At 38.5% G+C, this 26980-nt stretch overlaps 1 protein-coding gene across 3 annotated transcripts; it reads left to right on the top strand.

Moving 5' to 3' along the window:
- Positions 1-11994: 11994 nt before the first annotated feature.
- spopla (speckle type BTB/POZ protein like a) lies at positions 11995-25768 on the top strand. Of its 3 annotated transcripts, XM_067603200.1 has the most exons (13): positions 11995-12181; positions 12423-12455; positions 14623-14706; positions 17043-17156; positions 17646-17767; positions 18057-18208; positions 18352-18479; positions 20669-20846; positions 21491-21546; positions 21677-21799; positions 23430-23572; positions 23677-23730; positions 24258-25768. In XM_067603200.1, the coding sequence occupies exons 4-13, from the start codon at positions 17079-17081 to the stop codon at positions 24400-24402; spliced, it is 1179 nt and encodes a 392-aa protein (XP_067459301.1). In that variant the 5' UTR covers positions 11995-12181; positions 12423-12455; positions 14623-14706; positions 17043-17078; the 3' UTR covers positions 24403-25768. The 3 variants fall into 3 exon arrangements, with proteins under 3 accessions (XP_067459301.1, XP_067459299.1, XP_067459302.1); XM_067603198.1 differs by lacking the exon at positions 12423-12455; XM_067603201.1 differs by lacking the exons at positions 11995-12181; positions 12423-12455 and adding an exon at positions 14245-14373.
- Positions 25769-26980: the final 1212 nt, after the last annotated feature.

Below are 26980 nucleotides of genomic sequence, written 5' to 3'. Positions count from 1 at the left end.
ATCAAACCCATTATAAAGAGAAAGATCTTTTCATTGTTCACTAAGATAGTGATAATTCTCCTGCACTGTTGCAGCTGCTTTTTTCTTGATGATAAGTACAAACACAGTCGTGCAGGACTCTGATTTGTTGAATTTGTCTTGATCTCTGCTGAAATTATTTGTTTTGGTTTTTGTGTATGTGTGTATGTGTGTGTGTGTGTGTGTTTGGGTGTGCATGTTAAAAATATATTATCAATGTTTGAGAGAGTCAAGTTCTACAAATAATTTGGATTTTTTAATTGTAATGGTCCTCAAAATTACATACAGTAACTTAGAGATCCTCCATTAATGTCATTAAAGTCTGTAATGTTCAAATCAAATAAATAAATAAATAATGGTTATATTGTGATGTAGTGTAACTATTTTTGGTTGACACATTTTTCCTGACCATGTTTTGTCTACTGATAACATGCCGGTGGAAAATCCATTAACATTATATGGAAGGCTTTAATTATTAATGATTTCTTGTAAACCATTTAAACTTATACGTGTACTAAATGGGGAAGGGCCAGATTCAGCCTGTCTGGTCTGAGAGTGCAGTACAAAACAAGACATAGTGGAAAGGAAAAAAATAAATAAAAGACAAATCAAGCAAATAGGCAAACAAACAAAAATAATGACAAACAACAGTAGTAACAACATCATATTACAATGAAAAAGATAGCAAATGTAGAAAGCAACTAAGCAATATGGATTGATTGTGGGAAAAGGGAAGGGGGGGTGAGTGAATGAAAGTGAGAAAAGAAGAGAGAGAGAGGAGGGGGAGAAAGAAAAAGTGAGAGCGTTAATAATTATTATAATAATGATAATGCTAATAATAACTACACAACAATATAACGTAATAATGACAATAGTCTTGTTTGATAGTATACTGTGGCAGCAGCTGGTTTTCTTTACTTCTTAATTACCAGTTTGTGCACCATTGTCAGTAGTAGAAACATTATTTCACTATATGTTACTGTTTGAGTCTGTGTATATTGTATATAGATTTATCTAAATGCAGTGAGAATTAACTTGATCACACTTGAAACAGCCACTCTAAATAGATGTCTTTACAGTGATTGGTAAAAATCTTACCCACCCAAAGTTTGCACCTTTGTCTCTTAATATATTATATAATATAATATTTTTCCCTGTGTGACTATTTTACATCAACGCTATACTGATTAAGTTTTTTTATTCTGAGCAGCTGACAATGGACCCTGTGTTTCATAGTTTAGTTACCTGTAACATTCTCCAAATTAACAATCATGTCACTCCAAGTCCTGGTGCAAGTTATAAACAGGAGTCAGATATCTAAATGCCTGCAAGTTCATAATACATCTGTAAAAGCAATGTTTTATGGTGGACATTTACTTCAAACTTAGATACTTAGATCTCAGATATAGCCCTGCAATGTTATCAGTGAGCAAATATGATGTCCCCATTACCCTTCATGTGTGTTATATAGCTTGTCACCTTGAAACAGAATACACAATGTTAAATTCTGTATGTCACCTTGACTCTATACAGTATGAAGCATAAGGGGTGTCATTATAACTCTGACTCTTGTGAATTTCTACAATAGTCCATGCCGTGCTGCCTCTTGTTGAGCTTGTTGTCTGCGTTAGCACAAGCTTAAATCAGAAGAGATTATCCACTGATTCTTGTTACAAGTCCAATCACTCCAATCACATTTGCTCCAAAGTGACTTTTCCCAGTCATCCGGCCAGGGATTTCTTTAGCCATCAATTAGAAACGTCGCTTCTAATCTGAGTCGGCTTCCCACACACTGGTCATTTCCCATTAGAGTCATTTTCCCCAGGATCCCGTGGAGCGATAGACATCTCCGTGGCTCAATAGAGGAGACGTGGAGGAGACCATAATTAAAGAGGTGGCATTTACTCTCAGTCAGGCCCTCTCAGAGATCTGAATCTGCAATTACCTTCCAGAAAATAGCATTGTCAGGACAAGACCCATGTTAATAATGGCCCCCATCTCTTGGGCAAGGTACAGAATGCAATCATTTCCACTGAAGCCGCACTTTGATTGTTTATCGCTTTACCCAGGGTTATCAGCCACTCTACTGTAGCGGATGTACACAGAAGGAAATAATCCTGTGGTCCACTAACAGGGCTATTCAAGTATTTTGCTGAGCGCTCACTGTGCTCATAAAGGGAAACTTTAACACCATACTCATAAAGGTTGTAATATCATGGATAGGATTCACCAACCAGCCGTCACTAAGTCCCACTATCTATATACTTGTATCGCTCTCTCTTTCTCTCTCTCCCTATCTCTCTCAAACGTTTTCTATCTCATTCACACTTACTGCAAGTGCACAGACTCCCCTAAGCCTCTACCAACTCGTGCCTGACTTTCCAGATACTTTATCAAGTGCATAAGGACCATTTGCACAGAAGGCAATTAAAAGCTTTAGTGGTTCCTGCAGGCAGAGGGGTAGTTTGGGGGCCCCAGTCGACACATGAGCCAGCACCTTATTTGAGAGGGCTGGCTTTGTGCAGCAAAATGGCTTCAGTAATTTATACCAAATAGACTGTAGGTAGGGTATGAGAGCCAAGAGGAACGCATCTGCATTAATCAATATGAAATTATCCTGGACGTAATTTGTGGAGGGCAGCCATGCACCTGCCTAGGAATGTGATTGGGGGAAGCCTGCAGATAAATAAGTGACTAAACACTGCTGAAAATCTGGTGGCTAGAACAAGAAAAGAGATCCAAAATCAAATCCAATCATTAGTCAGATCCCAAGGAAATGAGATGACAGAGAATTGAAAGAGTAGAAGTAATGAATGTAAAACACTGATGATTTATGGAGCATGCATAGTACACAAATAGTCATAAAGCTTTATATGAGCTTAACAAAAAAACACCCTAAGAGTATGTTCAGTTCAGTAGATGTGACCTTTAGACATGCATCCCCAAACAAATGCAAATGTATTGGGTACTGATTGTCAAGGGTTTGGGAGGAAATAAATCTATTAGCATGGTAAATTCTGGTGCCAGAGATAAGCACGTCCTTAAAATGACCATATGCAAAAGTAGCGATAGTGAGGATGTCCAGCGGATTATCGCTTTTGCCTATCTTCTAATCAGTCCTCTTGCAGCGTTCATGTGCAAAGGCCAAGATCACTGTGTCATGATTTTGAATCAGTCTCGTATTTATTTACATTCTATTTTTGCTGGTCATTAGGTGTTCATTTGTACCAGACTAAAGTTTCCTTGTCTTAAACACACACTTTTTTTGCCTTTATACACTGCTTTACTGCAAGTTCCCAATGTCGTTAATGTCAGTAAATAGAGGGGAAGCGGAGGACATTCTGGAGCTAGTCCGGCCCTTCTTTGGCAGCTGGTGACCTTCCTGGTCTATATGCTACATGACTCTCACCAGCCTCCTTTTTCAGGTTTCAGACAGCCCAGCTCTCTTTATCACTCCCTAGGATCAGCAATTGCTCACAGACAGTCTCTCAGTAATGCATCCATGCTGGGTATCTCTTCAGAGCACGACTGTGTGCTTTGCAAATGCTATATACAAGGAGTGAATACAAGAGAGAGAAAAAGTGAGGGTAGGGAGTTCAGAGCATTTCAAGTACCATCTCCAAGAGGAATATTTTAAGCTTTAGACTATTTCTTAAGGCATTTTTTAAATGGGATTTCATCTTCATTGGATAGTTATTAGTAGAAAATAACCGGAAAATACACAAGTCCTCCAAATTAAGCAACTTAATAGGTTGTTTGACCATTTGCACTCAAGAACAACACATAGGAGTGTTTTCTAATAGGTGCCCCTATCAGCAGTAATCAGCAGGACAACATTATTTGTCTGTGCTTTCCAAAACTGTTATAAATCACTATTTACTACACTGTTTTATGATGTGACAAGGCTATGGTTAAGGTCTGGTTAGGTTTAGGCACCAAAACCACTTGGTTAGGTTTAGGGAAAGATCATGGTTCGGGTTGAAAGGATCACTCTGTTAAGGTTAGAGAAATATGTGGTGTGGGTTAAATTGACTAATTCCTTATTATTATGTTAGTTATGTGACCTTCATCATCATGGCTACAATAATAAGTCCACAGTTGGGTTATAGCCTCCATCAGTCAAAAGTTTGGACACACCGTCCCATTCACTTGAATGAGAAAGTGTGTCCAAACTTTTGACTGGTACTGTATACGTCATCTCACCTGCGCCACTGCTCTGGGTCATAATTTCTACGACCACTATATGGAATCTGTCACTCAAACGTAATTACCGGTCATATTTGTGCGACTGACATTACGAGCCATTTTTCATGAGAGGAAAGTCTCAAAATACAAGGTGAAAGAGATGTGGGGGACCCTCAAAACACACCACACTCCAATCTCGGAAGTCAGGGTTACATGCATCCAAGACCACCATGATGAGAAAGTGAGAAAACTGTCCTATTACTTCTACATGGAACGCTTATCCTATTTTCAAAAATGTAATTCTGGTGTTGCCAATAGAGAACAACCAATAAAAATGTCTTCTAAACTGTAGCTAGTGAGCTCTCCTATTAGACAACATAGAGTATAACCTTTAGACTACAAGACAAGATCCACATTTACATACAGTAAACACCAGGTTATGTTTTATTTTACTATTTAAGTTTTTGGTGACTCGCAAGAGGTTTGCAAATTATACCGACTGAAAAACATTTAGACCCCTTCCCATGATGAATGGTTCATAAGCATGGTACCACAGGCTTAATTGGTTGAATTCCTCTCTTGGCAGACAAGGAACTGTACCCCCAGGCATAGATAAAAGACTTCTAAACTCTCTTTTGTGGAGCGAGGAGATGAAAGGGCAGAGAAGACAGGAGCTTGTCAGGAAGAAGCCAGTCCCAGCAGCCAGTTAGTGTGCAGGTGTAGCAGACCAGAAGAATGACAGGTTATCATCAGCTCCCTGCTTGAGAAATGAGACGCCTCGCCATCAAGTCATGATGTCTTATTCCTCCCTCAACACTCTCACCAAAGCATCCTCACTTCTGATGTGACAGTGTTTATACTGACGGTATGTTGTTTGCAAATATGAGACGCTGACATGTACAATGGTGCTCGCTCATATTTAACAGCCTCATTTTGCCATGGTTACTGTGGCTCCAAACATTGAAATAGCTGCCATTATTTAAAGGCAATTTTTACAAGATTTCCCATGAAATTTGTGAATTTTGTCATTCTTAAAGTATATTAAATGTGACATGATAGCAAATGGTAATTGTTAAATCAATTATATTTCAAAAAGGCACATACCTTATGAATAGGTACGCGCTTGAAGTAGCTGCACACACAAAAGGAACTGTGTCATATTAATGTTTACTGATATTGTTTCAGGTGTAAAACAATACTGCTCCAGCCAAAGCCTCCAGACCTTTATTATTTCTGCTCAGGTGAAACACACTATGCATTATGTAGAGCTGTAACATAACAAACAAAGTACTTTGACTACAACGTTGAAGGTGGTTAGTGATTTTATTGCGGTACTTCACAAGCTTTAAAGGTGTTCACATGCATAATGGATGAACAGCATATATGACTCATTGCCTATACATAATTGCCCTAAATATACAAGGCAACCAAGGAATTTTTATGGCCAAAGTGTGGAATGACTTACAAAGTGGGTCACCTGAACTCATGCTCTATTGAAAAGGTTTTTACTGAAAACTGAATTTAGTTTTACAGACTGAAAGTTGGGATTTCAAACTTTAACATTTAGACTTGACATTTGCATTTATTTTTACATTTAATATTTAGATTTAGCATCATCTTACATCACATCTTACATCAACTTACATTTAATCACTTTTGCAAGAAAAACTAGCAATTAAAAAGTACAAAGATTTCACTGTAAATCCTGCACAAAACTGCCTTTGTAGTGTTTTTATTTTGATGTTAATTTACACCACTCCTGTCAGTTCCCCATATGAATATGACTGACCAGATCTAATTGTATTCTGCTGTTTATGTTAGACACACAGAGATAAACAAACATCTGCCTGTCAAACGCATTTGATCTGTTTTTTAATCAAGTGAAATGAATGTGGTTGAAGAATGTGATTGAAATGTGTTAATCTTAAAACTAATAACTGTGATTTCAAGAACGTCATAGTTCATTTGATAATCAAACCAGAGGGGAAAAAATTGTATTTTGGTTAAATTAGTGTCTCATTTCCATACCAAGCGGCACTATTAATAACAAGGAGCCAGTGTGCAATTTCTCTCACTGCTCTATGGGAAATGAGCTATGAAGAATAGCAATAATTGTCAATGGACATCTTGGCAACAGAGCATCTGCTTCATGCTACATAATCAGCCCTGTCAAAATCCTGAAAAGGCTCAAAGATTGCTGGGAAGGAAAAACACAGAAAGCACTTAATTAAGGAGAACGAAATAGAAACAAGTGTAATTTAATCTTGTTTGGAGTTTCATTACACTCACCCTCCTGTACTCCCCCTCACAGTTAATTTTGTGCCAACTCTGGTGTTAAACTCCGGTGTTATAACCCTGGAGATATTTGGCTCATCACATTTTTTGTAAATGTGGTTCTGAATTGCCACATCACATATTGTTCAAACAGGTCTACGTTTTCCGGCTGTGTCAGAATCACTCACAGGATAGGTAAGCAGTACCATTACAGTGTAATTTCACATGCTAAAAGGGATTAATTTGGGCCGTTGCTTGTTTTATTTCACAAAGTACATATATAGCAGTATAGGAAATCCTACTATCTGTATTATTGTTAGCTGAACTGCTCAGTTATCAGAACCAACTGACTGACTGAAGGAGACGAAATCCCTTTTCATTAGAGGGAGGTTCTAGCACATAAGAGGAAAAAAGGTCTTCAAAGCTTTTTCAGTGATTACATCTAAGTATTGGAGTCCCAGTCCAGTGCCCAGGCTCAATGAAGCTGCACATTTTAAATACTGGCACTGAGAGTAGTATTGTGCCATGTTTTTTTAACCATCTGAATAAAACGAATAGACCTTCGATGACATGCAGCAAGACTAAATTGATTTCATATGTTGACCTTCAGTCAGACACTGGAATTCTACATTTATTTACAGTTTAGTGCCTGAAGAGTGAATCTTCCATGCTTAACTATAGTCATACTGTATGTGTGACATTATATTGCACAGCCTACACAGTTGTTACTGTGAGTGAAAGAGCTGTATGCATGGTCAGCGGGGGAACACTGATTAACATATGAAGTTATTCATAAGTCTGTCCATGGTTTATGTGCATTATGTGCAACTCTAGACTGCCAGCCTATGTGTATCCACCAAAGATTTAGTTAAAATCATGATTAATTCGACCTCCTTCAACTTGCAGGATCATGCTGAACATTACAGCAACGTTTCCAACATTACCAATTGTTAAAGATTAATATGTTAAATGTGTTTCAGTGTGATTACTACTGGGAATGGATGAGAGGTGTGCATATATCAAACCAATTATGAACTACAAAATTCTTATGCATGCTGAAATGAAGTAAAGGACACACTGGATACCACAGAGTTGAAAATGATCTTCTCAGTGAAAGAAGAAACTAATTTTCACATTCTCTGTCTATGGTCAACCAGCGAGATTAGTTTGACAAGGAGATTCAAGGTGATAGAGTAGACAAAGTTAATGACAGCCTACAGAATGATTAGCATTTCATGTAGCTAGGATCAGATTCATTTTGTACCATGAGACATATTCAAATGAAGGATCCATAGTTAAAATGTATGGAAGCTTCTCGCAATGAATGCTGTTTTCAAAGTTCGTTTTGTTCTTTGGTTGTTTATTTTTCCTATTTCCATTTTAAGTAGAAAAAAGAATAGAAAAAAGTAGCTTTTCAGTTTAGTTCAAATAAGCAGTAAATGGCGTCTTTTAAAACAACAATTTTGTGCCAAAATTCAACAGTCATTCGGGTAGAAATCCATCACAGATGAGACAGAGGGAACAATTTCTCTACAACAATAGCCACAATGGACCAAAATACAATGCAGCGAACATTGTTTTGAGTTATCTATTTATATAACAATAGACATATTTTTCTGGAGAAAAATCTCTCTAGAGTTGGTTGACAGGCAGCCTTGGAAACGTAGAAATCTCTAGCTGAAGTAGACATAGACGATGCAGGTTAATATATACAACAAAAATGTTATCACCACATAAAACATCACACATTGTGTCACTGAATTTTATGTCTATATATACTGTATCAATCGTGTGAGAAGAGTATGATGGGATACAATTTTTTGCGTCATTTTTTTAAGGGAAACTAGTGAATGAAGAACTTTCTTTAAGACTTCTGATATTTTTTGACAAATACTGTTTAGCTCTCTTTCATATCCATCTATTCTTCAATATTTGGGTATTACCATATATTTTATTACTTAGATCTAATCAAATTTGATGAAATTGGAATCTTTCCACCTTCTATCTCCTTTGTTCAGTATTATGACTTTACTTCCAAGACACTGGAAAGAAAGTGTGTGATTAATGTCATGCTCAATTTTTCTCTTGACATCTGTATGACCATGTTCTGATAAGGTCACCGGGGCTCGTCTTGTCACTGAAGCCTTTTTCTCCCTGCTCATTACTTCTGTCTGTATCAGTCATCATCACTGAAGGCACTGAATACTTGTCAGGAAAAACATCAGTATTATTCGTAGATCCCCTTAATTAGAACAATAATGTAAATTGGGTGCAGAGACTGTCACAGCTGTGGTTAAAGGAGATATTCATGTAGAGGGCTATTCATACTTATTTTCAACATATGAAATAGGACAAAAATATGTATTCAGTGCAATTCATTCTGAAGCCAAACACGCACGAAGAATAAAAACTTGACAATCAAATTGATGTAAAACTTAAAAAAAAGATATAATGTGCCAGGTGCACACACCATGCTCTACAACTACTAATTCTACATCAGTGCTTTTAAAAGAATAGCAGATACATACTGTTAAATGAGTATTCCTGAGCCTTCTTATTCTTGAATTGTTAGCCTATGTTGTCTGTGGACATATTCAGTAAAGCCTGCTTCCCTGCCCTTAAATTTAACTGATTTAAATTCCTGATAAGCATCCCTGTATCTTTTCAACTGTGATCTTATCATCCATCCCTTCCACTTCAAGATGGGTCAGTGTATCATCACTATGATATCAAAAACATTTGATGTGGGCTTTTATATCAAAATGTGACATTTTGCTGCTGTGTTTACAGTATATTTGACCAAGCCCAAACTGGCTTGCATAGGTATTCGTCGTCACTATATAGTGAAAAAATGCAAAGACTAAACTATATTTTGTCCATGAATGTAGACTGATTGGTGCAGAGGAGCCATTTATCGCTCATTTTGCAGAACAGTGTCCATCCATCAGAAAGGGAATTAGTTATCACAGGCCTACAGGGAGCCATTATAGAGTATTGTTTCAGTGAATGGCTTACCCCAAGCTGCTTTGTGTTTGCAAGACGAGAAACATCAGAAGTAGACAGAAGAGACAGTGTGGAGACCGGCTGAGAATGAGCAGCAGTTGGTGTTTTCATCTATCATGTAAGCTATATTATATCATTCTTTTTTTCTGTCTCTATCCTATGAAGATGGGCTATTATATGCATTGTACACAGATGATGAGCCTACCTCTTCGTCTCTCTCTCTCTCACACACACACACACACACACGCAATGAATGACATTCATTCTTTTACCTCAGCTAGCAGTGCTCAGTGTCTGACATCAGCCCTTAACCAAACACTTCAACCTATAATCCAAATTCAAATGTAATCCCAAACCAAGCCCTATTACTAAAAGAACCTATGAGGAGGTGAGGAAAGGCCAGAAAGATACCACTATCCAAAATATCCTCATTTTGAGGGTCTAAAACTCAAATCTGCTCTCACAAAGATACAGGCATAATAACAAATGCACACATTCATACACCAAAATGCAGAGACTACCTGTTGTAAGCATTCTGTATGAACTCCATTTAACAAATCCCTGAATCTCACAGTGTGTACATTTTTAGCTAAGCTAGCAGCATTGCTCTAGAGATGACAATTTTAGCTCACCCAGACTAAAATATCTCAACAACTATAAGATGGATTTCCATGACATTTGGTACAGATATCCAAGGTGCCCAAGGGATACATCCTAAAGACTTTGGTGATTCCCTGACTTTTGTTTTACCTCCACCACAAGGTCAGAGTTTCCACTTATCACTTATCCAACATCTCCTTGATGGATTGGGACAAACGTTTGTAGACATTCATATGTCCCAGATGATGAATCCTAATGACTTTGGTGATCTTTTCCTCTACCACCACCACAAGGTTGACATTTGTGGTTTTGAGTGAAATATCTTGTCAACTATTGGATGAATTGCCATGGCATTTGGTTCAGACATTCATGCCCCCTTCAGTATGAATTGTAAGAACTCATCGCCCATCAGGTCAAAATATTTTGGTTTATGACCTGCAAAATTTACATTACCATCTGTCTCTGCTGTACTTTCTATTTAGTGCTAATTAGCAAATGGCAGCCTGATAACATGCTAAACTAAGATGGTGAACATGTTAAATATTATACCTGCTAAACATCAGTGCGTTAGCATTGGCATGCTGATGTTAGCATTGGCATGCTGATGTTAGCATTTCGCTTAAAGCATCTGTGCCTGAGTCCTTGTTATTATGTCATTTTCTTTTTGGCTTTATTTTATCTCTCATCACTCTAAATTTTACTGTATTGCATTTGTATGGGACCTTTTTGTAGACTCTGCGTTAGGGCTGGGTGATATGACCAAAATCTCATATCATGATATAGGTAATTTCATATCCTGACAATGATACATATCACGATATAGCACATTTTCTGTAAATTCAATGAATAAATATTTTATATAAAATGACCACATGGAAAGGCCTATTTCTTATTACATTATACATTAATCCTTCTGCTGAACGTGAATCTTTGCTATATGGTGTGCCACGGGCAAAAGCTTCTTGGAATGTCTCAGTCTGGGGTTTCTTTTGAGCACTCTGCTGTACTTTCGTGGCTCTCATCCTTAGACTCTCCCCGCACTCTTTGACATGACTTTTGTGTAGGTGGTAAAAGAGGTTATTGGTGTTTGAGTTTGATGAGGGGACATAATTTGCAAAATACAGTTTTCTGGTCCGAGTCAAACTTTTCATACCCAAACCATGTCCATATGACAGAAGTATCCCCTTTCTTAGGTACGAGCTCCTCGTTGGACACCTGTGCACACTCCATGTTTGTTCATGTCATCTTGCCTTCGTCCTTTGCCTTTGCCTTACATCCGACTGTGCGGAAGAATGCAAAGTGTCGTCAAATGACGAAAGATATTGCCATAAAGAGTGTGATTTGCGACATCACGATATAAACGATACAACATAAAATTAAACAATACACGTTTTTCTATCGTCAAACGATATATATCGTCATATCGCACAGCCCTACTCCGCATCATCATCATTATCATGGTTTATTTTCAGAGGAGGGGATCCCAAAAGAGGGAAACAGACAAACAAGTCTGACTGAGTTGTTATTCTTTCTTAGTTCTTCTTCTTCTTTTGTAAAAGTGAAGATGTAGCCTAAGCTGTGAGTTGTACTCAAATAAAAAATAAAATAACTCAATGTCTGAATGATCCCTTTCAGAATTACTGCCATGCATGCACCATGAATATTTTAAGGTCCATGTGGAAAGAGGGCAAACTACTATATGGTGTCTTACAATAGAAATGTACAATGTTAATGTGTTTTATTGTGTGTCTTTCCTGAATAATATGCATATAAGCTGTCACATTAAAGCACTGGATAACATTTTTTCTTTATATAAATATTATTATTCTTAATCTATGTTGTTGTACTGGTGGCAGTTGTCACAGATGAGATGGAGCAGGACGTTATACAAATTTCGCGCATGCGCAGTAGACATACAGTCTAGCCTCTAAAGCTACCAGCCAGCTAGACAGATGTAAGCTAGCACAGATATAAATTAGACAAAGAAACCTTGTGAAGAGTCTGAGTGAAAAACAGTTTAAAGTAACGGAGGGTGAAAGGAGCGACTGTGACATAAAGCTATATGCATTACTCGATACATATGGAAGTATGAAATTGAAAGGTACGCCGTCACCGTGTCTTTTTAAACTTTTTGTGGGCAGTCAGTGCACAGATTAGCTTCGGCTAGCTGCTAGTTAGCCGACGTTGTTTTCCCACCAGCAGATTGTACCAAAACGTGAGGGTTTACGTTAGCTCGGTTAGTTAGCATCCTGTCACAGGATGAAGGCCCCTTTTGTTTTACACCGGGTAACGCGGGGTCTTAACAGCACATTACTAACTTAACTTCATGTATCCTTTGCTAGTTGGTGTTGCAACAGAGGAGTAACGCAACTAATGTAAGTCTGCCCGGTAATATGTTATAATATGTCAAGCTAGCTGGTCAGTGTTAGCTGGATTTGCGGTGTAAAGCTAAAGGGAAATTAACATTAATCTCGCTTGTGAGAACATTAATGTTAGCTTGGGTTAGCTAAAAAAACGTATTGTACACAGAATTGACAGTTTGTCGTAGCTAATGCATTTTAATAGTCCTCGGAAAATACTAGTCTTGGTGAAATTAGCTAGAGAGAACGATGAGCCTGGTGGAGTAAAATCGTGAAAGCGATATTGATGGTTTTGAAATTAGTGTTGACACCTGATGTTACGCTAACATTGAACTGTAGCTATGTCGATTTTTTTCTCCTATTAAGGTTGGTCACATCCGTTTACATCTCGAATTGCATTTAGAGTTATGCTAACTGTTATCTGTGAGGCTTAAAGAAAGATACGATCATTTAGCTTTCAACTAATGCAAACAAGCTAGATATCAGCTCGGATAGCATCCTTACTGTTGTATGAAAGGCGAGACAGCAACATTTCTAGCTAATGTGTTAGCCAAACAAAGTTGCGGGTTAATCTTGAGTTAGCTAGTTTAATTGGCCGGTTTATGTGTCGAATATTCAGCTAAAGGCTAGGCTACACGAAAAATCACCAAAATCTCAGTTAATAACATTTGATATGGTAAGGTATTTACAGCCTGCAGTGCCACATTGGGCTAGATATGTTAGTTTAAAGGATGGGTTCACTGTTTTTCAATTCTGTCTTAAAACAACAGCCAGGTATCCAAATCAACATTGACACAGCTTTTTCTTGCCATAATCATTCCCCCTGTTCATACTGGTCATTGGAAGATCCCTTCATAATGCACTTACAACGTAAGTGATGGGGGCCAAAATCCACAACCATCCTTCTGTTTGAAAATGTATTTAAAAGTTTATCTGAAGCTAATATGAAGCTTCAGCTGTCCAAATGAGTCAAATCAAGGCAATATCTTTCAACATTACAGTCTTTTTAGTGCCAAAGTCCCTCTTTTTGTTACTATATTTCAGGAAACACAGGGAATTTTATGCTAAAAAGACAGTAGATGTGGCAGATATCCACTTGATACGACTAACTCAGCCTGCTGAAGCCTCATTTAAGCTTCAGATAAACTTTAAAATGCATTTTGCACAAAATGACTGTATGGACACACTGTGGATTTTGTCCCTCATCACTTGCATTGAAAGCACATGTGAAAGCGATCTTTTAATAGTCGGTATGAACAAGAGGAATGATTACGTCGAGGAAATCCTCTTTTAATGTTCATTCGGGCACCTGACTGTTGTTTTAAGACTTGAAAAATTGTGAACCTATCCTTTAACTAATGATCTTGATTGGCTAGAAAGCTCTCATTTTCAAATGATGTCACTTTGTAAGTATTGACACTTACAGCCAATTCACATAGTAGTGACATATTTGTGACGTCTGTCACTTGCACGTCTCATGGAACAGATATGCTTCCATTTTATTAAATGACTTCGAGACACATGTCTCACAGAGACTCCCTGCGTTTTTTTACGCTCTGAGTCTATTTCTGTCGTGTTTAGTGAAGCGTAATCTGCATAGACACCTGTTTAAAACACACAAATATCCCACTGTATGTATGTTTTGAACTTATTAACAGTATCTACTTTGATGAAAGCTCCCAGTGTGTCTGTGAGCTCACCTGTTTCACTACAGGCAGATTCCCCTCACTCATTTTGGTGTGCGGGGAAATAAAATCAATGAATCAATAAATACAAACACTGTTGATTTCTTCCCATGGCGCCAACATGGAAACTATTTTGGTTCAGTAAATTTCTGCTGTCAGTCAGCCTTGTGAAGGCAGGTTAGCCGGCCGCTGGACAGGAGCTGCTGCTGACAGACATCCGGTTCTGCGAACAGAGGCGCTGAATGCAGGTCAGAGTCGGTGTGGATTGGAGAGATAGAACGTGCTCCGCTCACCTCTCGATTCCTATGTGGATTCCCAATTAGACTTACATAATTAATTAATACCCCGTGGTAGATCAGGTGTATTGACACAATAGTTATTTAATGGCCAGATGCCTCAGTAATGTAGGAAGCCATGTAAGTGGCTAACTTTAATTACTTTTAGATGGGTACATCAGGTCCATTTCCCAGGACTAATGTCTGCCTTTTCCCCTCTAGACTGGAACATGAAGATGGGGCCATGAAGGATCCTGTGATAACCTAGATAAACTCCATCTTTGAACATTTTCAACCATTCAAGAGGTGCTGTGAAGATTATAATTTTCTTGCTCATGCTGATTCAGATTTCACATTTGACTTTTTATAGCTAAAAGTGGTTAATTTGCAGCAGTGTACTTTATAAAACAGTTGTTTAACCTGTCACTTCAAGAAGATATCTGTTCGTTAAATATTCCGCTATTCATGTGCAGTGTTTAAGCAAGGATTGTCTGGGAGGGGGTCAAACAGACCCAATAGTACTTATCTAGAGAGTCACTGCTCCATCCAAGGGGAACAATAAACAGCACTGTGAAAACTTACTCCTGTTGAGTGCTACAAAATAATGTCAAAACCATTTGAGGATTTGTCTCTATCCTCATTTGTCAGTAGTTAAAATATGTTCCGCATTTTGGACTATGTTTATACCTCTTTAAGGAGAGTTGGAAATATTTAACTCTGAGATGGCTTGATCAGAGGAATGAGAGGGATGACATGGGCTTGGAGGCTTTGAAATGAACTTCACTTTGTGGGGGAAAAATGAAATTAAATGTGCTGACACTCCAAAAGGGGATGTATCCCCTGAATGTCAGGGTCGGAGCGAACATAAAATACTTACAGATCTGATTCAGCTACAGTAAATGTGCCTGTGTGAACATGCCAGATGTTGTGTTGTCTTTGATGTACAGTTGTCTTAACTGTCATGCTGATTAAGTGACTTAAAATGTATGAAATTACATTTCAGGAATGTAATGGACATGATATACACGAGCTGCTCTCAGACTGCTGGAAGCTGTAAGCAGCCCGGCTGGGTTTATCCAGGTTATCGGTGAGATCTGCACCGTTAGCCCAGGTCAGCCTACCTCCTCCAGCTTGTCTTTGGCGTCCAGCTGGGTGGACAGCAGCAGCCGGCCCTGTCAGTGTCGGAGCCTCCGCGTCAGACGCTTAGACATCCCATAATGACAAATGCTGGTTCAGTCTGTTCACATAAAATCAACCCGGTTTAAGCTTGTACACCAGCCCAGACTGGCAAAACTGGAAAATGACCCAACCCTAAGATTAGGTTTCTCACAATACTCATTTTTGTGACAGTTGACATTTCTGACCAACTATTGTTTCAAGTGGGTTTGTGACATCACTTGCAAGATTGAAGACAAGTGTTGTCATGTTTGAGATCTTTAAATGGCCTCTTGTGAACTTGCATCTTCACCTTTAATCAACCCATTGCTGGTAGCGTTTAAGGAAAACTTCACAGGCTATTTGACCTTTACTTTTAGCTATGGCAATGCATAATTGTAGTGGTCATCATCATGGTTACACTCAAGGCAGAAAGACTGAATATTTGAAAGTGGCATGTTTGCACATGAAAAATAAATGGCTGGTAGTTGACGAAAACAACATGTAGAATTTGCTTCTGTCACCATCATCTGTACTGGCTTGCTACACAGCGGTTACTGAATAGCTTTGTTTAGTAACAACTACCCAGTTCACCTCATCAGTTAGTCAAGAGTGTGACATGAGAAGTTGTTTTCCACTTTGACTGTGTGTATCCAGTTTAATTGTCTAGAGAGCATGTGTGTTCTCCTTCCTCTCCTCATTTACAAAATTAATCAGTTTGAGACTATACTCAAGTTGTGAGAGAATCTGTGCACATGACTACACAAGTGGCAACTAAAGATGAAGTGTAACAGAATGTCTCCTCAGGTGTCATGGTTGGATGCATTAGATTTCATGAATCATAAATAAGACTAGTGGTGGGACCTGAGGATAGCAAGTTAATCAGTCTGTCTGTCCTGCTATGTAGCTAGCTTTAAGAATGAATTTTAGTTTTTGGTGAGCTTTCAAAAGTTTGAAAATTGACAGAAGAGAATTGATGTGTAGGATTTGTAAAAGTAAAATGTTGTCAGTAAAATATTTGATAAAACAGTCTATAATTTACAACATTGTTGTTGTTGTAGTTGTTTGCACGCTAGCCATGCTAACTCTCACGGTTTATGTTTACAACCCCGCCCACACTATTTCCTGCCCCCCTCTTCTTGGCTACACCACATGAGTAAATTTCAGCTGACTGCACCAAATTCTGGTGCATGAATTATTCACTTTGTTTTTCTGCCTGTCTCAGGTTGTCAGCTACTGTGGTTAAACTGATTTCCAGAATTTGGTGTCTTGTGTCACTTAAGTACAAGACCTCAGGTTGCAGAAAGAATGCAGACTTTTTGTTTCATTACATTTTATAGCAATTTGGATACAAACAGATTAAAATTAATGTGATTTTTGCAACATTTTTTGTGACCAGTTTGATTATAGTTTAGTTCATATGTGATCTTTGTTCTGTTAGTTTCTGGGAAAGTTAATGCTTCTTATTGTTTTCTTCGAACAATTAGTGCTTTAAGGACGTGAGTGGTACCCCTAAACTGGTGATGTCACGGGTTCCCACCCCTCCTCCTCCTGGGGAGATGTCAAGTGGACCTGTGGCAGAGAGCTGGTGTTACACACAGGTTTGGACACAATTTAACTAATTGAATCATGTTTTATACAAGGTGATAGAATCTATCATGTTACAGATAGCTTGTCAAATTATCTCAAGTTCTATCACTGGGCATCTTTAATTTCTTCCCGTTCTTATGTTAATAGTCCTTTTTCTGGTAGACATTTTGACATGTCATAGTAGGAAAAGCACAATTATTTATAATAACATTAATGCTGGCTCTATTCAAGTGTACAGTAAGCCATGACAGCGAGCCAGCATACACAATACCAGGACGCTGAAACCGAAGCATTCATCATTAATTTTATTATTTACGCTTCTGCTTTTTCTCAGACATAAGTGGTAAAATTTCTGTCAAAATAAACATTTTTTTCAGTTTGAGGAGGTAAAATTTTCATGCCAAGTCTTTTTTTTTTTTTTTTTACTGTGTTTTAAAAATGAAAATGGAAAAGAACACAGATTTGGTCTGACAGTTCTGTGTGTTTCTTCTTGTTCCAAGGTCAAAGTTGTAAAGTTTTCCTACATGTGGACCATAAACAACTTTAGTTTTTGCAGAGAAGAAATGGGGGAAGTGTTGAAGAGCTCAACCTTCTCCTCTGGCCCTAATGACAAAATGAAATGGTGAGTACACGGACGAAACTCATGCATTTGCTTTTTGGATCTATGTATAATGTAAACAGAAAATGCCAACTTCCCCCAAACACAAACATAAATGCTGCTTAAAAAGTCTGCATGTTTTGTTCTAGTGTGGATAACCTGCATAGTAATTATACACTCACTCCCTCAAAGCTCTGATATTCATTTGAAGACTCATCATAGTCTTGTTTTGTCAAAAGTGATTAAAACCAGTTGTGACTGTCTTTACTAATATGTAAAACGACTGATGCAGTGTTATCTGTTTATTTCCCAGGTGTCTGCGAGTCAATCCAAAGGGACTTGATGATGAAAGCAAAGATTATCTGTCATTGTATTTACTTCTTGTTAGTTGTCCAAAAAGTGAAGTCAGAGCAAAGTTCAAGTTTTCTTTGTTGAACGCTAAAAGAGAGGAGACAAAAGCGATGGGTGAGTACAAGCACCCACAACGGCATCACATACTGTTATGCTACATTGGTGTTCCTTTTTACCACAAATATATTCATTTTTCCATTTTACAAACACAAGAAAAGGCGATGTCTAGACTTAGCATTATTTTCTTTTTGTTACAGAAAGCCAAAGAGCATACAGGTTTGTCCAAGGCAAAGACTGGGGCTTCAAAAAATTTATCAGGAGAGATTTCCTCCTCGATGAAGCCAATGGACTCCTGCCAGATGACAAGCTCACACTGTTCTGTGAGGTAATTGCCATACTCTGGGTTTTCTTTCTATTCCTCAAATTAATAAAAGTCACAATCTTTTTATTTATTATTGCTGTAATTTTGCGAAAATTGCACATGATAACACAGAGCAGCACTTTTTCTCATTCCCACATGGTGCAGACAGCTGTACCAAAAAACCCATTTTGTTGGCTGAACAGGAGATTTTTTTTTTTCTTGAACTGTGGAATGATTTGGTCACTTTGGTGACACACTGTGTCTCTGTGTTGACCAGGAGTGAAAAATGGATACCGAATAGATTTGATTTTGTAATACCGACTTTATTAATTTGAGAAGTTGGAAATGATCAGAATCACATTAAGGTGTTTAATTTAACCGTTTGATTCCACATGTTTTCATGTGTGTCATCTTCATTTTCCCAATGCTGCTTACCTGTGCAACGTTACTGAGCTGCTGTTTTGTTGGATGTAGGACAGTGTTTGTCTAAAAAGTTCATGTTATTTTTTTAACTAAATCTTTGGTGTGAGGGTTACATATGCTAGATTATTGTTGTTGACTGAATCAAGTATTAACATTACTTTATGAAAGCTGCTGTATCTTTTGGAAGTATCAGAATGAATCATATTGAATCAGATGATGAGCAGAGTAGTGGATTTCATGTTTCATTCAGTCTTTGCTGGAACCACCAAAATCAGATCTGTGTTGGATATAAATGTTATGTGCAACCTTTAGCAGTGTTTCCCCTAGGTTGACTGCCTTGGCCTGGCGGTGGGGGTGGGGTGGGTGGGTCCCATTCTAACCCATTGTTGCTATCTTTGGGGCAAACAGACGAGACCTTTCTTGGCCTTGAGAAGCTGCAGCATTTATTAACTAACACACTGCAGCCTGTACTGCACATTTACTGCCAGATTGACAACTTACTGCTAACTTTTTCCTCTCCTCTGCTTGCATTCACGTCACTTTTCTGCTGCTTGCTCTCTCACTTAACCACTCCGACGCTTATGCACTGCCCTATTCCTTAAAAAGAGCTACGCTACCAGGAGTTTCCAAGGCAACGACATAGACGTTGACTCACGTTTCAAAACAGAGCTGCTCAGAGGCTCCCAAACGCTTCTCCTTGTCCTGGAGGCCCACAAGGCCTGTACAATTATAGGGGAAACACTGCTTTAGGGAATCAAGGCTAGCGTATCTTAATTCTTATCAAGACCAGTTTATACCTGACTGTAGATATATGAGCTGTAGCAAATATATTGTTAGCTATTGCTTCAAATGACATTAAAGGGATAGTTTGTATTTTTTGAAGTGGGGTATAGTCAGTGTATTACCTGCAGTAGATGCTGGTCCGCACCCCCCAGTTTGGAGAAGCAGGCAGGAGTACCAGAACAGAAGCTAAGCAATGTGGATGCAGACAACAGCAAGATGTATTTTAGCCACCTAAATAAAGGCCCAACTCAAAAATCAATATCAGTTTAAGTGTACTTTATATTTAGAATACCTTGCTGTCAGACAGCTTTTTCCTTTAGCAATACATTTTCGAAACTATAGAGCTTCCATATTCCTACACATGCTGCGCACTGTATTACACCACAGATCAGATGTTTGGTCAGAAAGTGCTGTTGCAGCAAAAAAAAAATACAAACTTTTCCTTTAAACTCTTGTGTGTGGGAGTGACATGCTTCTTCCATCTTACATCACTTACAATTACACTTGTTCTCAAAATAATTGAATTGCGTATGTCAGGAAGAATAAATGTCTCCCAAAATGTCTTTTCAAGGGACAAATTAAATGCAGTGTCAATGAATTTTCATGTAAATGCAATTGGCCAAATACTGGCAGGATTAGACAGTGTGCCAGACAGAAGTTCCAGATAGATTCAACAATTTTTAGGCAATTGCCACTTTGATAAACAAATGACATTCAAATTAAAGACAGAATGCCTTTTCTCGTCAATTAGGTGTTTCTGCAAAGTTAATTAATTTTTGTTTCAAGTGGTTGTTTTTTTTGCAAGCAAGAGTCCCTCCCACTGTAGGTCTGTTAGTCTTTAACTCTTTTTTAAAAAAGAGCTAATTAAACACAAATTATATTTTTCTCCAGTCCAGTTAGACACACAGTATTTGCTGCTGGATGTATTAGGATGTTTAGCCTTGATGAGACAGCTTCAGTGATTTTTTTTTTTTTTTTTTGTCTCTGAAATGTTTCTTTTGTTACAGGTAAGTGTTGTCCAGGACTCTGTTAACATTTCTGGCCAGTCCAACATGAACATGCTGAAGGTACCGGAGTGTCAGCTGTCTGATGACCTGGGGAACCTGTGGGAGTGTTCACGCTTCACAGACTGCAGCCTCTATGTGAGAGGGCAGGAGTTCAAAGCCCACAAATCCATCCTTGCAGGTAAGAAGGTCCTCTACCCCCAGCACCTTGCAGGGATTCAGACAGAAAACAGTGCATGGGGGCTGCGTTGTTACGGGCTTGTTGATTCAGAGCGAGAGGGCTGTGTTTTTTTTCACGCAGGGCTAATATCTGTCTGAACGTGGCCTTTAGTAAGCAGCAACCAGGAGAGAAACCCCCAAATTGGCCCTAGCGAGATATGTCATGCCTGTTCTTAACGGCCTCTCATGGAGAGCCATAAGCACCTTGAAAGGCTACTGAGGGTCTGTATTCCTGGCTTGATTTGTAGCGGCCTAGTTCTGCAGTGGGCGCTAATCCACCCCACTACCATTGCTTGGCCCTGCTTGACCCAGATGACTGTAGGATCCAGGAGATTGAAAGTCTAGCTCTCTTTTCCAGCTTGGCTCCATTAGATATGGTGGTGGCAGCTGCAGTGGTCAGAGAGAAATGCTGACAAAGTGGCAGCTACATGGATTTTGCAACATTGTAATAATTCAGTATTCTGTAGCTGGTTTTTTGTGTTAGTTTTTTTATTTGCTCCTTTTTAAACGCTGTTTTGTAAAAGTGCCTTTATACCTTTATATGATTTGTGTTATATGATGACTGGTCATTATATTTATCAGTGTCCCAATTTATTTATTTGACAGCAAGGTCCCCGGTCTTTAATGCTATGTTTGAACATGAAATGGAAGAGAGTAAAAAGGTAAGAATCACCGGTTACATTTGCTTCAACGCTTCTTCATGTACAGTAGCTCAAAATACCTTGTCATGTTCTTGGTGACCACTCATTGTAACACAGTGGTAATAAGAGTCTTTTTATTTTTCCCTGGCAGAACCGTGTTGACATCAGCGATGTAGACCCAGATGTCTTTAAGGAAATGATGGGCTTCATCTACACAGGAAAGGCCCCAAACCTGGAGAAGATGGCAGACAATTTGCTGGCAGCTGCAGACAAAGTAAGTGTCAAAATAACTGAAAGTCTTGTTGATGTTTTTCCAAAGCAGAAAAATAATTTCCTTAATTCCTGGCTAAACATTTTCACAGGCAATGCTATACAATGCTTTGGTTTGTATGTTAAATACCATACAACAGTGTTACCTTATACTGTTGATCCTGTATTTATTTAGGCTTTAGCCACCTGCCCCACCCTGGAAATATCCCCAGGTTCAACACTTGCTTTGCTTTTTACAAACATTATCAAAATACATGAACTTGGACCCATCAACTTGATCAAAATGACTGAGATGAGAATTTCAGTTTTTATTCAAACACTGCTAATTCATTTTTTAAGTTGCTTTCCATTGTTTAAGTGTGTTATTTTTTGGCAGTTTCTGACTATTGTATCACTACAAGTAATTATGTCAAGTTAGTAATTACATCAATGAAACAATAAGTTGAGATACAGTATAGTCAGGGGCAGTCATGCACCTTGCTGTCTTCCACTCGAGTGTTTGGAGCCTCCACCAGTCAATAGAGAGACCAGCATTGAATGAAAGTCAATGAGGCTAATGTGATCTGTAATGTAACTATACAGCTGTTAGTCTGCATCTAAAGTGGCATCATTTCAGTATTGGTAAATTGTGAAATTATAGACTATTTCAGCCCCCCCTCTTTTTTTCCCCTCAATACAAGATGTTTGTACAAGGTATGAAAAATATTATACCCTTGTAAAATATAATTCTGTACATTCCAGTCGCTCTTCAATAAATACTGTTTGCGAAGCTTATAATGTTGCTTTTGTTGAGACAGTCATAAGATGGTTCAAGTTAACACATTCAAGCTGTAGTTCGTGATATGGTTTCTATTCTACGTAGGCGTGTGGCGATAATGAAAATTCCTTGGTCATTATCTTGGTATAAAAACATTATTGTGTCACTGAAATAGGATTTAAGTCTCAGCAGTATGAAAACATACTTTATGACAACAACAAAAAAAAAAAAACTTCACTTGAGGCGGTGTTTTGTTCAAAATAAACATAGGCGGTACAGAATAACACTGTCCCAAATGAGTAGAAAGGGCTAAATTCCAAGAGGACGTGGAGACTTAATCTGCTTTGTAGTCCCTAGTTTGGATTTTTTTCCCCCCCTTCTGTTGTTATGCCGCCAGGAGATGTACATATTTTTGCTCATGTCATTTTGCATTTGTAATAAATGCAGCTTTATAGGTATAATGCAATATTTCACCAGAGGACTGTGATTTGAAGCATCCTGTGTACTCTTAAATCCTTTCTTGACACCACCATTCTTTCACCAGTTCTCACATCCCTCTTGTAGGTTAAGCAAAGTGTATTGCGAATAACTACTGATCATACATTTGATAGATGAGTTTTAACTGAACAGTGAGCCAAAATATTGAGCAACAGCCTAAAGTGATAAATCTCCCTGCTGGTGGTGAAGTTTTGAATCCTGTTCATTTCTTCCCCCATTTCTACTGCAGCCATAATTATTCGCAATTTTAGTAACTGATTGCACCTGTATCTCTTATGTTTGTTGAGCAGTTGAGGCCACACCTCAAATCACAGACTACCACTTTGCATCTTGACTGTAACTGCTGCTTTTTGTGTCCCTCTCTCACCACCACCCCAAGTACGCGTTGGAGCGTTTAAAGGTCATGTGTGAAGAGGCCTTGTGCAACAGCCTTTCAGTGGAGAATGTGGCCGACACCCTCATCCTAGCAGACTTGCACAGTGCCGAGCAGCTCAAAGCACAAGCCATAGATTTTATCAACAGGCAAGTATCGCAGGGAGGAGAAAAAAAAACCTCCAGTGATAAATTCCTGCTGCCATTTCTGTTTACCAGCCCTGAATGCTTACCTTTTTATCTCCTTGCCATAGGTGCAGTGTCCTGAGACAGCTGGGCTGTAAAGATGGAAAGAACTGGAATAGCAAGTATGTAATTAGCTGATATATGTGACACAAGATTAATAACACACTCTTATCTCTTCCCCCACCAGATGCATTAGAATTCATTGTTTTAGCCCAGGCAGACAGAGTGCTATTTGCCTTTTCAGTTTGAAGCTCCATATCTTTGTATCCAAGTTATTAATAGACTCATACCTGGATAAACCCTGGAAATGGAATATTTGTAGAATTTTAAACGGACAGGAGATGGTCACTATGAGAAGTATTTCTTTCAGATGATGAACTGTGTTTTTATAGGACACCTTGAAACATTTTCCGCTCTGTTGTATTCAACATGTGAAAATATTCTAATCATACATTAATCTCAACCTACGTACATGTGCTGGAAGCACTGATGTCTCTTTGCAAGTTTATCATACGGCTTCTCAATCAAGTCCCCCTTATTTACTCTGTCATTACGATCTCATTTATGTTTATTGATTTTTAATGTGTATGCCTGAGTGTTTTAATGTTCTCATGTCTGAGTGTTAACTTCATTTTGCCTGTGCTTACAGTCATGCTACGGATATAATGGAGACTGCAGGCTGGAAGTCAATGATCCAATCCCACCCTCACTTGGTAGCCGAGGCCTTTCGTGCCCTGGCTTCAGCACAGTGCCCACCCTTTGGTCTTCCCAGAAAGCGTCTAAAACAGTCCTGACTGCCCAATTGTGCCCCAGGACTTTACTGGAGGTGTGAAGCATGGGTTTACAAAGGAAGGACTAGCGAGGGTACCACTCTATTTCCACCAAAACTGAACACACTTGAATAAAGAAGAGTGGAGTTTTCTGGCCAGGGATGTGGGGAGGCTGGCACGTGGACTACTGGCATCAATGGATTGGGAAAAAATTGATTCAATCGGTGTTGCTTGCTTGCTTTGCTGCCCCAACTGAATTCTGTTCAGCCTGGGTAGCAAGTCAAGCTGTCTGCTACTGTTTTTTTTCCTGTAATTTTAAAAAATGGCCTTAATATATCTGCCATTGCTCTGGAGCTGCTCTAGAGTACTTTGTCTATTTTACTCTGTGCCTGCCTTGTCACAAAGACCAGGCCTCCTCCAGGTTGCACTAGTTCCCATGAATAGTCATTTTGATATGGAGTTCGATAGGAACGTAACAAAGGTTTAACTAAATGGGAAATATTATATATTTGTAATGTTTAGCCCGTTTTGTGACTAGACATTAAAAAGCATGAACACTTTCAGTGCAAGGTCAGTTCTTTACACTTTTTAAAAGATGTGTATGCCCCATATTGATGGCACCATTTCTATGTAAATGACAGTTGAACCATCTTCAAAAGACCAGTGTACAAGAAAGTCTGTTCTATTGCATATATGTGGGGGAAAAAAAGTAATCTGCCATTACGAAGACCCAGTGTCAATTCTTATAGTACATGTAAGACGGAAAAGTGTCTATTCTTTGGCCCTAATATATTATAAAACATTGGAAGTATATGGACGTATTTACCCAGTCTCCCATTTGAATGACATATTCCAGATCATACATCTGTGAAGTGTTATAGATTAAATTTTGAGAATTTCTTTCCTTAGTATTGCCAACTTGCAAATATTATATATTCTCATATTGTGGTTAACTAAAAGTGGAGAGACTAATGCATGGTCATGTTATTGTCAAAGAAAGTGTCCAAGTACCAATTTCATTGTTTAACAATTTCTTTTCTGCAATTATCTGACATATTTGTGCAGAATTAAATGAATTGAGTATGTGCAAAAATTTCCTCTAACATGCTTGGATATTTGTAGGATGCTGAGCATCACTTCTACTGGCAATGTTATTCTGTGTTTGAATGAGGGGTTGTCATGTTTATTCAGTCCGTCTCGTATGTAGTGTGGTGTGACAGACACTTCAGAGGATTTTGTAAATTAAAAGGGTAGCATCATTTTTACATGATATTACTCATCATTCAGTATCATGGTGAGATGTTGAAACTTTTGTTTGGAAGCAAAAAAGATGGAAGTTGTTGTCTGCAAGAATGCCTGCATTAACCCATTAAAACATTTTCCAGCAGTCTGACGTTGCCCAGGTTTTTTCTTTTTCTCTTTTTTTTTTGTTTTTTTTAACTGGGGATTTATTAAGTCAAATATTAGATTTCAGTCACTCAGGAATGGTGATTATCATCCACACTGTTTCTCTTTAATGGTTGTGTTAATGGACGTGGATGTCAGGCTAAGGTGGTCCACTGTGATAATCAAAAGTAAATGTGCACTGCATTAGCAAAGTAACATCAATAACGCTGAACCCTGTATAATACATGAAAGACATTTTTCCTTTTGTTTCATGTGTGAATGCTCGGTACAATCTCTAATTAAAGTGCACAAGGCCACTCTTCCCTGCTGGAACAGAGACGTCTTCACCGACAGCTCGCTGATCCTCGTACGCCCCTCTCAGCACAGGAAAAGCCCTGATGCCATCTCTGCTTTAGGATGCCTCACCAACCTTTTATCTTCCTCTTTTGCTTTCCTCTACTAACTGTGACGCTTGAAAGAGAAGATACCTGCAGTGGCATCGTCACAATCAAAAATTTGTTCAGTCATTTGGATTGTAGGAAATGAGATTGTTAAAGAAGCAGTGGACAATGACACTGCGGACCTGAACTTCAAACACTTGAATATGAATATGGGTTCACCAAGTTTATTGTTAAAAGGTTTACATAAAATACCCTTGTCTTATACTTCAGGCCTAAATAAAGCAGGGCTGCAGTAGTGCTTTCACTTGAGTAATGACACGTCTGTTTGCCTAAACTAAAATATGGTGTCTGGTCAGCATCGTTTCCACATGAGGAAATGACAGATTAAGACTAAAGAAATAGTTCGTGTGGTGCTCAGTGCATCCCAGGCAGTATTTTGTGATAAACTCTTAGATGCTTTTCTAACTACTGTGCTTTCCCCAGACTCGTCCACTTAACTGTGTAGTTTCCTTTGTTTTGTTTTTACCAGAAAGCGTTTTCACAAACCCAGTTAAAGGTCATGAACTTGTCAAATCCAGCTGTGGAATACACATCAGCTCTAGACGGAGAAAGCATTTGTAGACTCAGAGCCTTTGCAGTTAAGAGAAAAAAGAATTCATGAACATATGAAAACACAACATGTCTTGTTGCTGTGTTACATTCTGGTCTGTAGAGGCGGCAGCAAGTGAAAATATTATGTGTGAATGTGTGATCGTAGACTGTTAGTCTAAAGTGTTAATCAAGAAGCAACAAAAGGTGTTAAAACCGTAACAATC

The sequence above is a fragment of the Thunnus thynnus genome, chromosome 11 (assembly GCF_963924715.1).
Source record: "Thunnus thynnus chromosome 11, fThuThy2.1, whole genome shotgun sequence".
Classification (NCBI taxonomy): Eukaryota; Metazoa; Chordata; class Actinopteri; order Scombriformes; family Scombridae; genus Thunnus; species Thunnus thynnus.
This window is presented reverse-complemented; position numbering and strand designations above follow the sequence as displayed.

Coding starts and splice junctions, on each gene's coding strand:
- spopla (XM_067603198.1), top strand. CDS start 17,079: ATGTCACGGGTTCCCACCCCTCCTCCTCCTGGGGAGATGTCAAGTGGA. Junction 20,847..21,490: donor CCACAAATCCATCCTTGCAG/GTAAGAAGGTCC, acceptor TTTATTTGACAG/CAAGGTCCCCGGTCTTTAAT. Junction 23,573..23,676: donor GCCATAGATTTTATCAACAG/GCAAGTATCGCA, acceptor TCCTTGCCATAG/GTGCAGTGTCCTGAGACAGC.